At 36.2% G+C, this 16,395-nt stretch overlaps 1 protein-coding gene across 1 annotated transcript in view; it reads right to left on the bottom strand.

Annotated features, from left to right (window-relative positions):
• LOC119244527 (cation channel sperm-associated auxiliary subunit epsilon-like) overlaps positions 1-16,395 on the bottom strand; it is a 69,686-nt gene that overhangs the window by 6,960 nt on the left and 46,331 nt on the right. The window contains exons 8-9 of the mRNA XM_037510309.2: positions 10,790-10,876; positions 5,824-5,981 (exon numbers count right to left, since the gene is read on the bottom strand). Coding sequence (XP_037366206.2) covers positions 5,824-5,981; positions 10,790-10,876 — 245 coding nt within the window. The remainder of the gene's footprint in view (positions 1-5,823; positions 5,982-10,789; positions 10,877-16,395) is intronic.

The following is a 16,395-nucleotide window of genomic DNA, read 5'->3' as shown; positions in this document are numbered from 1 at the left end:
TCAGTCTGCCTGTTCTGTTCCCTGCTCTGGCTCTGGTGAATTCTCTCACCCTCCCGTGCTTCTGACAAGCACTGTACCCAGTGCTTGTATAAATAAATAAATAAATCTAAAAAAATGCAAATTAAGTTTTGATTTGGGGTCACATAAGAGCTATCTGTTCCAGTGCCAGTGGAAATACTGACTCTATTGGACTTAGTGACAAATGCTACTTTAGTTTCTAGCATGACACCATCTTGTAGTTGTGAAAGGCTTACATCTTAGGTAAGTTGAAATCCCCCTTTATGTATTTCTTGAATTTGGTCAAGTTAATTAAAAATATTACCAGTTTCTAAATGCTTATTTATATTATGACTACTTGATCTGTCAAAACCTGAGCTACATACAGTAAAGTGTCCCCATAAAATCATACTTTTGTCATATTTTTACCATGGTTCTAATAGTTTTTGTCTTATGTTTTCTGACTTTTTGTTGGGTACATAAAATCCATGAATATTATATGCTCCTTGTGGGTTCTATCTTGTTTCTTTATGAAAGATCTGTTTAGTTCAGTTTGGAGTATCTACACCTTGAATTCTAGTTTTTGTGTTGTTATTATCACTTGTATTGTCTATTTACTTTCATTTACATCCTAATATCTCTGCCAAGTCCCTTGCTAGTTCATAGATGGCTTTGTTCTTACATGGTGGAAGGGACAAGGGAGCGCTCCAGGGTGTTTTTTATGAGGGCACTAATCCTATTCATGAAAATTCTACCTTCATCTCCCAAAAGTCCTATCCCAAAATGCTATCACATTAGAGATTAGGATTTCAACATATGAATTTGGCTGCAGGATACAAACACATTCTATAGCATTGGTGCTAAACTCCAAATATATTTTGCTCTTAAGAATTATACCTTTGTCTTTTTACCCTCTTTCCTGGGAGAATTCCATTACTTGATTTTATAAATTAAAAAATCTTGCTTTAACATGGGTATATTGTGCTGTTCACTGACTAAATGGAGTTTAAAATGTTAAAGTACTTCATATTTTAATATTACTCCTTTTAAAAATAACATGTCCTTATTTTATTATTAAATAATATCTTACTAAGGATATGAATTTTATACCATTTTATGTTTATTTCACTCCTTGCTAATCAGACACATTTTCCTTGATGTCTCAATATGGTAACACTTCAGTTGCTGATTCATTTATTGAAACAAATATTTTTCATTGTTTCCTAATTGAGTTAGATAGATTTGTATTTTTAGCTAATGAATTTCTTAGTGTGGGCCTGAATTAAGAGTTTCACCCCTGGATTCTGACTCTGAAGAAAGGTAGGTTGATCTTTTCCCTCAAAATACCACTCAAAATTGCAACGAAGGACAAAAATAAATGACAAAGTAGGCCATTCCAGCTGAGGCAGGTAGCTATTTGCTAGTGAAAAACCACTGCTGGAATGATAGTTATCGTCTTTCTATGAGAACCAGTTGTAGGAGGTTTGTGTAATATTTGGCAAGCTGCTTTTACCAGGAAAAGTTAATTGGCCACCCATGTTTTTCTGATGCAGGTTGGTGATAATCAGTTGAGGATTCCTCATACAAGCAGAGTTGAAGTGTTGTTCAAGCAAACTGAAAGAATTAGCTCGTGTAATCTGTTTCTTGGCAGGTATGTCTGATATAGTTTCCCACTGCCATCAGTGTGTAGATAATGTCCACAGGACCATGGCAATAGTAATTTTGGCAGGACTAGTGACTTACGGTGGCTGAAGCAGTAGCTATACCAGGTAAGCCAGCAGGTCCCTACCACTCGGGTTATTCTGGAGGTTGCAGCAGAGTGAAGTCCCCTGTACTGACTTTCAATATAGGTTTAGTTCATTCCCAATAGGTCTTCTAAAAGTGCAAATTGTGTTTTCAGTTGGAATTTATCTTTGTGCACTTAGCAGTTTCCCTCAGAGAGAGAGGTTTTCTGCTGTGATGGAGATTGGGATGATCCCAGGAGACATAGTCATAAGTGTAGGTGAGTGGTTTAGGGTGTAGAAAACAGATAAGCTAGTGAAGGTGACTCCTGCAAGGTCAGAGCATAACCTGCTGTACACTAGTACACCTTCTCCTAGTAAGCAAATTGATAATGACTGGTCAGAAGATCTTTGGTTCTCATCTGTAAAAATTTCCTATCACAAAACTTTAAGTCTGCATTTAAGAACTTTCCAAATTTTCCAGATGATGTAATATGAGAAATACTTTTTCTTTTACTTTAATTAAGTGTCTTCACTTAGGGGATTAAGAAGGGAAGGGAAAGTAAAACATGGGATCATTTCACCATCTTCTCATAACTCCTTTGGGTAACCCCTTCTTAACTTTCTTTTTTCTTTTTTACTTTTTTAAAATTTTTATTATCTTTTCTTTTTTACATCATTGTTCTACAAACTTATGCTAGCTCTTAATACATAACTGACACTCGTCTCTTAATGGAGACCCCAAGTTCTATGACACTTCATTCTTTCAATTAATAATATTCTTCCTTCTTGAATTATGTGATGCTGCCACATTTTAACATAACTTATTTTTTGGACTTTTCAGAGTAAAATTGAAATTTTATACTATCTTACCATTATCTCTTTAAACAAATTCTCTGTGGAAATGTTCCTCCCTACCCTTGGATAAGATACTGGGCAAGAAATTTCCAGGTAATAAAATACCTAATCCAGTCTACTTATAAAGCTTTGTGACTTTCAAACACTACATACTTTCTCCTTCCCCAAGCTTGGGCCTGAATTATGCTTAAGTGGTAGCACTGAAGACTAGGTAGGTCATTTGTCATCTTTTAACCACTAAATTTCCTCTTCCAATTTTTAGGTGCTATTTCAGAACCTTCCAGAACTGAACACATATAAAAGGGGTAGATAAAAATTGTATGTGACTGAAAGCCTTTGCGAATTGGAAGTCAGACTTTTTCTCTTAAGGGGAGAAAGCTAGCATTCCAACATCTGGCACATAGAATAGGCTTTTCATACTCTTTTTTTGTAATTTGGAAATTTCACTTGATGTCCTAGGACTCAGGTGATGCTTTCTCTGTCTGGCATTTACTAATTACTCCTCAGCTCTCAACTTCCTATATTTTTCTCCATACAATCTCGCTCGCTCTCTCTCTTTTTTTTTGGGGGGGGGGTTGGGGAGGAAGATCACTTTACTCTTGATAGGGGCAGGAATGGTCCCTTTTTTGATGAACTAAATGCAGTTTCTTTTCATGGCATCCATATATGGACCCATCTGAAAGCTCACATTATTCCCCAAGATTGGCATAAGGCCATTTCTGCTCACCATATTATTCTTTAAAAAATTTAACAATATAGTGTTATTAAAACATTATAAACTTTCTGCCTTCTTTGAAACAGCTAATAGAAAGGAACCAAGTCCTATATTGATGATCAGTTTTAAAGTATGGCAGACACTAATTTTGGGGCTTCTGGTTAAACTGCAAGATGAGAAGAATCACATACATCCAGAAAAACAAACTTTTTTACTGAATTTTCCTATTGCCTTTCTACTTTCCTCTTAAAATTTTGTTTGAAAAACTTCCCCCAGAACAGATGAGTGGATCAAGAAGATGTAGCACATATTGTATCTACAAAGAAATACTAACCAGTGATGCCAAAAGATAGATTCATGCCATTTGTGGCAACATGGATGGAATTGGAAGGAATTACTCTAAGTGAAGTGAGACAGAAGGAGAAAGATAAATACTGATGGTTTCACTCATATGTGCAATATAGAGAAACCCAACAGGATCAGACAAAGACAAACTTTAAGACCAACCTTTGAAAGAGGACCATAGACCTGAGGCATTCAAAAGGGAGGGGAGGGTGAGGGAGAGATGGAAGGCAGAAAATAGGCGAGAGCAGAGCACAGTGGACTATGGTGGGGGACTGTGGGTGCTTTGGTGGTGGGAAAACTATGGTGACCACACCTGAGGGGAGACATCCTATATTGTGAAAAAATAATCAAGGATGTAAAATTAAAAAAAAAAACATTCTTTCTCATCCTTCCTTCCCTCCCTCTCCTGCTCCTCCTTCTCCTCCTTTACTCTCTCTCTCTTTCTCTCCTTATTTAGTTTCAATATATATTAATCTTTTTTTTCACTCTTCTTGAATAAACAGTGCTTGTTGTATAATGTAAAAAAAAAAATAATGAAGAACTTTCTTTTACTCAATTCTTTTTTCCCATGACCTTCAATTCCTTAACTGTTGATATCTCTTACATCTTTTTTCTTCTCTTTTTATATTTTAATTATGTGTGCTCATAGAATCATTATAGTATACCCATATTTATATTTTCAACTCTTTATCCTCAGCTAGCTATTTCCCTTCAACTCAAGGCCCAAATTATAGTTTTTAGTTATTTATAGGAGAGCTTCATTCAGAGGTTCATTGTCCCCTAAAAAGCAAAGTCAAGATTCTTATCTCAATACTTCCAGTGAAAAACTCTGACATTATCTATTTTGGTTAAAGAAAAATACCATAATTTGTAATCACTGAGCCTAGAAAACTTGGTCATAGTGATCCCTTTTAACCTTCATTTGCCACATTAGTTCATGATAATCTATTATTTCCTGACACCAATTTATCAAGACTTTCCCCTTTCTATTTATTCTTTCTACTACTAGGCCTTCTGCTGTCCTGTTGCCTTAACTTTGCTCTTTATATTTATGTGTAGTTTATTTATATTGTCATTGTATAACATTCTTTATTCTTAGGCTGATTTTCCCAGAACAGTACTTTTACCCTATACCTCCCTAGTAAACATACTAAAGAAACTCTCCAGGACATGGTGTGAACTTGACTTTAACACTCTAAATTGCCTTGAATTCATCTGCTTCCTTGTTTTCCACCTTTCTCACTCAGGGTGTCTTCCATTCTTCTTCATGATTCCATGAGTTGTACATAATGTGCTAGCGTTCAGCTCTATTCTATTATTTGTATGTTATCTTTCATCTGAAGGGTCTATCCTAGAACTCTGGTAATATAAATTCTACTAATGTACCATAGTCTTCAGGAAGTTTTTGTCAGATGCTCAAAATGGTATTGTTCCTGCCCAGTTTTGACTTAGTGTGCCCATTAAAATTACAAATGATTACTTTTGAAATCTATCTAATGTAATGTAGCCTCTCTGATGTAACCTCCTTTGGTTTGCATTTGTATCCTCACTCTTTCTTCTCCAACCAGTTTACTTATAGGTACTTTGAAGGCGGATTGTGCTTGTTATATTTGCCTCATCTCAGCAATAAAACATAATAAGTCATTCAGACTCTAATTGTTTTTTTTTTTTAAAAGATTTATTTATCTATGCATACAAGAGCTGGGGTACAGGCCAGAGATTCAGAGGGGGTGAAAGCATTCACCAGAGACAGAGTGGGGAACAGAACAGGCAGACTGACTCAAATACACTGCCGAGGGGAACAGCAGGTAAGACAGGGGAGGTCTGCTTCGCCATGTGGGTTTCTCTCTCTGGCTGGCTGGGGATCGAACTCGTGCTGCAGAGACTGCGGATTGCTTCATGGTGCAGTGCTTAACCCCTTGTGCCACCAGGGAGGCCCCAGATTCTAATTGTGATTGATGCATGTTTAACATGAACCTTATTTCCTATCCCTAAAGAATGTTTTTGAATGCTATAAAATTAAAAGGAAAATATGTGCTTTTGCATAAAATAAAATATATAGTAATAATAGTAAATAAAAATAACAGTAATTGCATATTTGGGTGACAGCAAATGAAATCAAAGAAATGCCAATTTAATTTTGAAACACCAATACTGACAGTAGTGTAATAAAATATTTATCTTCACCTGTAGTTTGGATCCAGGATCTTCACACGGAACACATACATTCCAGCATGATCCATAGGCCACACTAAATGGTTATGGTTAGACTTGTTGATAATCTCATATGGTTGATTTAAGTCTCCTGGTTTTCCAATAGCATAAGAAAAACAGTGCTTATAGTTCTGAACAGGAAACAGGAAACAAAAACGTTAAGGTCATTTTCACACTTTAATAAAAAAAAAATCATACTGTGATATATTTATCTTGGAAAATTATTTAGAGATGTAGTTGTTATTCTCATCTAACATTTTTTAGTGCTGCACAGCATTTTAGAGGCTATCTTGGGTTAAATTTTGCTTAAAAATGAAACTTTGTGAAAGTAAAAGCTATATTTATTTGCAACAATAAGTTAGTATGTTGAGAGTATATAAGCATGTTACTTCTCTAAATCAAAAAAGCACAAAAATCACAATATGAAAAAAACACACATCCAAAAATGCTTAGCTTGGGTCAGATACTATTTTGATCAGAAGGTCTGATACAATAGTCAAGGTGGTATATATTTGGGTTTTAATCTTCCCCTAGTACTTTTATTTATTCCATTACCACTGCAGTGACTCTGAGTGGGTCTCAAGATACCAACTAGGAAGGGTACTTGTTCATCCTCTATATCTTAATTCCCAGTTGAAATGAGCCTTTATTTTAAGAAGTCATTTTACTAAAGCTAAGAGAAGAAAATAAAAAGGTTGTTACAATTTGTAGATTTCTGATCCTAAAATACTACATGGCATTGCTTCTGAGTTCTTGCAGGTCTGGTATGCTTTCCTGTTCTGCTTCACCCACTCTTCACTTTTTCTGTAGATAAATTCTTGCTTTTTTTTTTTTTGGCAATATAGATGGTACTGGAGGGGAGAATGCTAAGCCAAATAAGTCAGAAGGAGGAAGACAAATACCACAAAATTTCACTTATATGTAGCATACAGAGAAATTTAAAAAAGGAGAAGACAAAACCAAAACAATAATTCTTAGAAATCTGACTGTAGAATTGAGGCTGCCAGAGGAGGAGGAGAAGAGGGGAGAGCAAAGTGGGGTAGGGGACAACAATGGACTATGGAGGACGACTATGGGTGCATAGGTGGGGGGTAATATACCCCTGAAGAGTGTAATCCTATGTCTTTAAATCATATACAACACTATAAACCAATGTTACCTCAATGCAAATATAAATAAGTTTTCTAAAACTATGTTTAAAAAAATGCATAGGTCAGTGTTGACCTGGCAGAAGGCTCCAAAAAATATGTAAAATGTAACAAGTTTTAAAAACTACAATTGAAACCCTACTACTATTGTGTTGCTGCCAATGTCTGCTTTGAGATTTGTTAACAGTTACCTCATATATTTCCATGCTCCTTGGTTTGGTGCACATATGAGTTATTGTATCTTTCTGATGTATTATTATGGCTGTCCCTGCTTTTTTTGAGGGGGGAGGGTTCCATTCACATGTAGGCTTGTTTTCCAACCATTTACTTTCATCCTATGTTTATCTTTGGAGCGTAGATAAATGTCCTCAAGAAAGCAGAACGTTTTGTTTTCTAATCCAACCAGTTGTTCTGTGCCTTTTGATTGGTGGCTCTGGCCGTTTACATTTTCGGTGAATACTGATATATGAATATTTGCTACTGCCATTTTGTATTTAGTTTTCTGGTTCCATTTTTTGTTCATTTTTTGGGTTGATTTTTCTCCCTTTTGTTTAGATAGGTGAGCTACTTTCACCATTTCATGCAGAGAGGTGTAGTTTGCAAACTCCTTCAGTTTCTGTTTTTCTGTGAAAACCTTTATTTCTCCTTCATATTTGAGAGTTTTGCAATATATAATATTTTTTAGCTAACATTTTTCTCTTTGGGTATTTTGAATACATCATTCTATTCCCTCCTTCCCTGCAGGATCTGATGGGAGTAGCTTTATAAACTATTTGCTTTCCCCCCTAATCACCTTCAATATCTTGCACTGTTGGTAGTTTTAACCACAATGGGTCTTGGTGTAGGTCTTGTTGCATTTGGATAGTCAGTTGGTTTTTTAGCTTCATAGATTGTATATTCAGTTCTTTTTCCAGGGTTGGTACATTTCCCTCTTTTATTTATTTGAATATGCTTTCAACCCCCTACCCCCTTCCCTTTCTGGAGTACTCATTATCATTATGTTGCCTTTCCTAATGGAGTCAACTAGTTCTTGATGTGTCTGTTCAGTTTTCTTCTTTCTTCTTCCAGATGTGTTCTTTGTGTATTATTATCTTCAAGGTCACTGATCCAATCCTCCATTAGTCTATTCTGCTCATTTTTCTGTTTTAGAGTCCCTATTTTTAAAACAAGTATCTGAAGCAATAACTTGGAGATTGGGTTGCTTCTACTTTTCTACTGGGTAGAGACTTTGTTTAATGTGATTTTACTTTTGTGGCCTTTGCTGGTTTCTGTAGATTAGAGATCTGATCTCGTAGCTGCTGAGTTAGGTTGTGGGGAAGATTCCTGGGGGCATCCAGTCACTGGAATGAATTTGCTATGGAAGGGCTGGCTCATGTTTGTGGCATTGCCAATATCCCTCCTCTCCTGGGTTCCAGATCTAAGACTCTGCAGTCTGTGCACTGTCAATACACTTAATGAAGTCAGTGCTAGTCCTGACCTCATTGTCCTATGCATTGTCCTTGTTCTTTGCAGTGGGGACCCAGGCTACGGGAAGTGCCCTAGCTCCTCCACTTATGTTTCCCCTCAGTATGTGCCTCCTCCATGCCATCCATCTTTTCCTTCCTGAGGCTTACTGACTGAGCTGCCGACTACAACTTGTAATGTAGCTTCCCACTCAGGATACCCACCTCTTATTCAGTGAAGCATGAATTTCTCCTTCCTGTCCCTTCTGGTACAGTCTGTGCTGGGTCTCAAGCCACAGGGCTCTGTGTGTACTGTCCACCTAGTTAACTTTTAAATGATCTGCTTGGGAGTGAACCAAGGAATCTCCTCTAGTGCCATCTTGGTCCAAATCCTAATTCACTGATTTTTTAGTAAAGGAATAATGCTCTTTATAATAAATGGATGACATATTATTAATTAGTCCCACAAATACATATTGATCATCTGTAATGGATTAGTTGCTAGGGATACAGCAATGAACAAACAAATCAAATTCCCTTTGCTCATGAAGCTTGCACTCTAGCTAGGGAGCCAGACAATAAAGAAGATAGTAACTAGACTGTATAATGTTCCACACAAGTATAAATGTTAATGACATTAAAGAAAATAAGGATGGGCGATAAGAACTGTCATTGGATAATGCTTAATTCTTGTATAGAAGCCAGGGAAGTCTTCATTTAATACTTGATAATGTTTGAAGAAAAATTCTGAAGATAGGAGAGAGCTAGTCATGAGGGACCAGCAAATTACATTGGTTTTGTTTTAATTTTAAGTGAATATGGATTTAACATAGTTGATCCTTCCCTACTTCTTGTTAAACTTGTTTGACATGACTTCCAGGAAGCATATTTCCTTGGTTTTCCTTCTGCTTTGTAGATTATTCCTTTGTCCCTCCTCATTTCCGTAATCGCTAAACATTGGGATAGACCATGTTTTAGTTCTCTTTTCATATTTATATAATGGGTTCCTAACCTCATACATGCACACACTTATGTACTTATATACACAGATACACACACGTGCACATGCACATGCACACACAAAAAGTTTTACCTTATTTTTATATGCCCCTCCACCCCCTTTAGTAATCTGATGAAACCTTAAATATTTTCTCAGAATAGTGTTTATAAAATAGGTTGCATTTAAGAGAAGCTACTTAAAAATAATTAGAGTTGTCAAAATATTAGCAATATTTGTTGCTAATTTTAATATATTTGCTTCTGTTAATGACAATGATTAACATGATATAACACCAGGCTTAATAACTACCATATTTTTTTTTTGTGACATAGGAAGCAAGATCATTAGATAAAAGAACAGAAAGTTTTCAACAGATATTTATGAAAGAGAATGGACTAGAAAAATACAGCAATGCTCACTGGGCAGTATTCTAGAGCCATTTTAACCTTGCAATTAAAGTGGAACAATTCAGTTTGGTATGTTTTTCCCTGATCACAGTCAACTGCTAAGGTGGCTAGTTGTATTTCACCAAGGTTGTGCTTTAGACATAAATATGAAGAAGTAAGTGAGGCCAAAATATGAAATAATAAGTGGGGCCAAAAAAATGGAGGGTACATATTAACAAAGTGATATATTATTGACCATGGAATTTAATCTGAATAAAGAAGGAAAAGAGAACTTGGAGGTGGGCTAAGGGTGTTGCATCAGTGGATTGACTGTTTTGTTGGAGTTGAAGTATCATTCAGAGGATTGTTCATGTCCAGCTCCTAGGAGCAAGTTGAGGGAAAGATAGGGAGTGATGGATAGAAAGTGGGATATTTGGGATTGGGGATACAAAGGATAACACACATTATACATATCTGTCTCTGCTTGACATGAATGATTCTGACATGGAAGCAAAATAAGATTCTTATTACAGAAAGTATTTTCTATATCACTTTTTATTCATAATATATAATCTGATTCTCTAAATAATGTAAATTAATTTCAATTCAAGAAAATTCTACTGAAAAAATCACAAGAACATTAGAGGATTAATAATTGGCATTAGGAAGTGATCTTTCAGTTAAACAATAATTCTTTAAGAAAACTCACTTGCAACACATTAACTTGTTCGTCAGATATTTAATAATGTTGAAAAACAAGAGAAGATGAAAGCAAAATTGTTATAACATAGGAACAACAGGAGTTCAAACAAATAATATACAGTATTTTGAAATTATAATTTGATCTGATTTATCAAAAAAACCCCAAATTTAAGTGCAAAGTGTTTTCATCAAGCTTTTGTTAATACTGAAATCCAAGTTAGTTATTTTAAGAAATAACTTGCAAGGTAATGCTTTTCTTACCTGAGGTCCCCAGGCATCTTCTAATGGGAGATCCTTGTTAAGTTCAGTCATTGATTTCCATGTCTGGGCTTCATGTAAACAACCACTCTGTCAAAATATTTTGTACACTAATATTTTCCTTTGTATTTGATATATTTTGATGCTATTGAAAATTACATATTAAAAACTCATTATTTAAATATTTGCTGGTCTACAAACAATTGACTTTTATGTATTAAACTTGTAGAGAACTTCTTAATCTCACTAATTTTAATTGTTTCACAATCATGTCACTTACATGTCATGTCATTTACACAGTCATGTCATTGACAAATATAGCAACTTACTAATTACCAAGCCTTTTACCTGTTACTCACTTTAATTATTTATTGTTTACCTTGTTCAGAGAGCTCTGGGAATATTACATAAAAGTGGTAATGCCAGGCATCCTTGTTTTATTCCTGATTTTAGAGGGAAGACTTTCAAATTTAAACCATGAAATATGATGTTTTCCATGGTTTTTGTATAGCCATTTTATGTTATTTTTTATTTTTAAAGATTTTTTTATTTATACAAGAACTGGGGTACAGTCAGAGGCGTGGGAGGGTGAGAGAATTCACCAGAGACAGAGCAGGGAGCAGAACAGGCAGACGTACCGAAGACATTGCTGAGGGGAGCAGTGGGGAGGCAGGAGAGATCTGTGTGCCATGTGGGAATCTCCCTGGCCAGCTGGGAATCGAACCCGCGGAGGCTGAGGACAGCTTCACAGCATGGCGCTCAACCCACTGTGCCACCGGGAAGCCTCTAGCTATTTTATTATACATACAAAATTTATAATTTTCTAAGACTCATTTTAAAAATAACATTATATATAGGTGATAATTTTTAAATCAAGTGACTTCATCAACTATTACAAAATCTTATGCTGTTTTTTCTCCTGTTAACATAATGTATTACCAATGGAACATTATAAAGCAATAAAAAAGACGAAATCTTGCTTGGATGTATTTTGAGGGAATCGTGTTAAGTGAAATAAGTCAAAAGGATAAAGACAAATACTTTTGATTTTACTCACTTGTGGACTACAAAAGGAAAAAAGCACTCAACAAACAAAACAAAAATCCCCTTAGACTTAGTTTTATTTTTTTAAACTTTTATTTTCTTACATGTTAATCTTTTTTTTTTTTTAAAGATTTATTTATTTATTCATACAAGCATTGGGTACAGTCAGAAGCGTGGGAGGGTGAGAGAATTCACCAGAGCCAGAGGAGAGAGCAGAATAGGCAGAGTGAGGAAGTACACTGCTGAGGGGAGCAGCAGGCAGCAGGAGAGGTCTGTGAGCCATGCGCCATGTGGGACCCTTGCCTGGTGGCCGGGGATCGAATCAGCGTTGCTGAGGCTGTGCTGCAGCTTGGCAGCCCAGCACTCAAAGGCTGCGCCAGCAGGGGAGGCCCGAATCCCCTTAGACTTTGACAACAGAATGGTGGTTACCAGAGAGGAAAGAGAGTGCAAGAGGATAGATAGAGGGGGCCAACTGTTTGGTGCTGAATGGTGACTGGACATTTGGGAGTGTATGTGAGTTATTAAATATAGTTGCTGAGGTGAGAAACTGTATACCTGAAACCTATACAGTGTTGTAAATTAACGTTACCACAATAAAAAGAATAAAATATTCAGTGATTTCTAAATGATACAGAGTTTCAAATTATGTTTTGAAATGATACCCCAAATTCTTTATTTAATAAACAAAACTTGGTTTGGGTATATTATTTCTAATATATTGCTGAGTTTGATTTACTAATATTGTTTAGGTGTTTTATATCTAATGACATGAGTGAGATAAACTCATAATGCTCTTTTAAGGTCTTATCAAGTCTTCACAGATTCACAAAATGAAGTAGCAAGTGCTCTCCTCTCCCCAATATTCTGGAAGAGGTTTTGTAAGGCTGAAGTAAAATTTTTCTTAAATGTCGGCAGACTTCATTAGGAAAGCCATTTGGAATTACAGCTTTCTATATTTTATATTGGAACACAAGAAATTTTAGTAAGTTGTTTTACAAGACATTTGCCCTGTTGTTCATTGTCAAATTTGTTGACATAAATTCACTTATAATAATCTCTATAAAATGATACTGCAGTTCTAGCTTATTTTAATTTGTCAGCTAGAATATTTTATTTGGTTACCCGCTGGTATAGTTGCTTTGAGGAAAGTAGGATAAATATTTCTCTTTTATTTGCCAGTTTTCAAGTAAGGAACCCATTCCCTATCATTCTCCAAAGATGATCTTTGAAAAAAAAAAATATAAGCTCATTGATATAAAATAGCCAATGGGTTTTTACCCATCACAAAACAAAATTCAGATGGTCTCATCTTTCACCAGTAAGAAATTCTTCATACTGACTTCTGATTAGTTTTGACATGACTCTAGCAGCCTGTGATACTTTTTTGCTATTTCATATGTCAAACTTTTCCAGGTTCATTTTGTAGTTTCCTACTCTAGACTTGGAATCAGCCTTTTACATAAGAATCCCTAGTTACTTATAGTGGGAAATGTTATTTCAAGATAAGAGTCTGGGTACTTAGGATATTTATTGCTATTGATTAGTTATGTCTCTAGGGAATTTTATGGGTGGGAAAACTTTATATATATATGCTATATCTCTTCATATTAACAATATATCTATATGCTTATATTGGATAAGTATCCAATATCTGATGAGTTTATTGAGTGCTATTCAAATTCAGAATTCATTTTTTTAAAGATTTATTTTTATTTATTTATGCATACAAGAACTGGGGAGTAGGCCAGAGGTAGGGGGCTGGTGAGAGGATTCACCGGAGACAGTAGGGAGCAGAACAGGCAGATCTACTGAAATGCACTGCTGAGGGGAGCAGTGGATGAGACAAGAGAGGTCTGCTGTACCATATGGGTTAACCCCCTGGCCAGGGATCAATTCATGTCACAGTGGCTGGCAATAGCTTCATGGCACTGAGATTTAACCCCTGTGCTAACAGGGAGGCCCTTATATTCAGAATTCTTGTCTGACTTTTGTATTTGTACCAAAACATTTGATAAGGAATGATAATCTTAGAGTATCCTCTAATTACACATTTGCTTTTTTCTTATGTTATATATTGATTCTTCATGGCTTTAACAATACAAATATTAATACAACTATCATGATTACTGGAAATAATTTTATTTTTCACCTTGCTGTACTCATCACATTCTCTACCATATTTAATAATTTTATTACATCTACATTTTCAGAAAATGCATCTATTATATACTATATTCTATTCCCTTTAGCCCTTATTGTGTTTTAAGTCATTCTGCACTGAATAGTTCTTCTTTTCTTTTTTAAAGATTTATTTATACAAGCACTGGGTGCAGTCAGAAGCGAGGGAGGGTGAGAGAATTCACCAGAGCCAGAGCAGGGAACAGAACAGGCAGACTGACGAAGTACACTGCTGAGGGGAGCAGCAGGTGTGGCAGGAGAGGTCTGTGTACCATGTGGGACCCTCGGTAGCGGCTGGGGATCCAACTGGCGCTGCAGAGGCTGTGGGCAGCTTTGCATCCCAGTACTCAAATGCCTGTGCCACCAGGGGAGGTCCTACACTGAATAGTTCTTATGTTGATATCTTTTTAGTGTTTTGGGCTGTCTGAAGATCATTACTTAGTAAGTAACTCAGGAAAGGCTCATAAGAACAATATTCTGAGTTTTTTTTTTTTTTAACATGTTGATAGAGTTTGCACCCTTATATCCACCACTAAGCATAAACAATTTTGGTGGATATAAAATCCTTGGCTCGTGCTTACTTTCCTTTATTTTTTAAACATTTTACTTCATTTAATATCTTAATGCCAGCATGAAGCATGGCAATAAAAATGTCTGGTGATAATTTTATTTCCCTTATAAACTGCTTAGTGTTTTGCTTAGATACCCACTTGGGTTGGTTGTTCTGATTTGATATTCTCCAGTAAATTGTATGCTCTTTCAATATGATATTTCAAATTTGTTTTGGAGGGTGGGAGGTATTTTGTTAAATTATTTGTACTGTATTTATTCCTTTTTTTTAAGATTTATTTATTTATTTATACAAGCACTGGGTACAGTCAGAAGCACAGGAGGGTGAGAGAATTCACCAGAGACAGAGTGGAGAGCAGAGCAGGCAGACTGAGGAAGTACACTGCTGAGGGGAGCAGCGGGCAGCAGGAGAGGTCTGCGCGCCATGTGGGGCCCTCACTCGGTGGCCGGGATCAAACCGGCACTGCAGAGGCTGCGGGCAGCTTCGCAACCCAGCGAAGGGAAGAAAAATGGGAATGGTAAAGAGGGAGAGAGAAGATGGTTTAACACAGTGGATGCCTAGATTGTGTCAGATAAACTAAGAGGCAGAAGAGTAATGGGAGAAAATGAGAGAGTTAAAGAATTGAGTGGTGAGGTTGGAAGCTGAGAACTTTGAGTTTTAATATAATTTTAATAAAGGGAGCTCTATTCATCAAGGTAGTCTGCTGGACAATAGTAATAAACCTCAACTTTCAGATGCTTTACACATTAAAAGATTAATTATTGACCAAACATATTCCAATGCATACGTGTCTGGTTAACTGGTTCTTATGGATGATTCTCCTCAAGGTAGTGAATTAGGAACACAGGATATTTCTGTTTGGTGGTTGAAATCTCCTCACAGAACCCTCCTCATTGTTGCTGTAATATACTGTCATGTGAAGGGAAGTGGGAAGCAATGTAGATGCATGTGATCCCTTCTTAAGCACTTCATCCTGGAGATGAAACATATAGCTTCTGCTCATCCTTCAGTAGTGACAATAAGCCACATGATCCTACCTAGTTGCAAATGGAGCTGGGGATTATAGTTTCTGATTAGACACCTTCTTCTCAGCAATAGCTCTACTTGATGGCTGGCAGAATTAAAAAGTCAATTGGAACATTTTTCAGGAGATGAGGAGAAATCACTACATTCTGAATATATGATAGCAACAAGTAGAAAGGGGTAGATGACAACTAGGTGACAAGAGCCTCACCTTAAGGGGAAGAGACTGATCTAGAAATGATACTGTGGATTAGGGAAATGATAAATTCCACAGCTTATTCTTAAGGAAATGGGTGAAAGAACATCTTTGCTTTGATATAAAAATAGAGAAATGACATTCTCTTAAGAATATATAGCAAAGAAGGACCTAGGGACATTTAATCCTAAGGTACATTAGAAAGATTTGAGAAGATGGCAAATATTGGAAATCTGGACAAAGGTAAAAGGAACATAGAATCCTTTAGGGAATGGGGCTATGGGAAGAATTAGACCAGAAGGACTTAACAAGAATAGAAAAAGAATAGAAAAAATGTGTGATGGGATGGATGCGTTCAGCCATATAATTGAAAGTTAATTAGTTCTTGTAGTACTGTAGAGGGGGATAGCAGTGTAACCCATGTCTCTTGGCTGCCCTCTGGGTGGGTGAGACTTTTTGGAGACTTAAGGCCTCTAATAGATGAAAAAGTCACTTTGGAAGAAGTCATGTTCAATACACAGAATCAATACTGGTAACTTCTAGAAAGGCTCCATCAAGATGGGAAGATCTCAAGGGTAGAATATCCTATATGAAGGG

The sequence above is a fragment of the Talpa occidentalis genome, unplaced genomic scaffold (assembly GCF_014898055.3).
Source record: "Talpa occidentalis isolate TD23 unplaced genomic scaffold, MPIMG_talOcc4v2.1 talOcc4.14, whole genome shotgun sequence".
Lineage (NCBI taxonomy): Eukaryota > Metazoa > Chordata > Mammalia > Eulipotyphla > Talpidae > Talpa > Talpa occidentalis.
The sequence above is the reverse complement of the archived record's forward strand: the minus strand, read 5'-3'. Positions and strand labels throughout refer to the sequence as shown.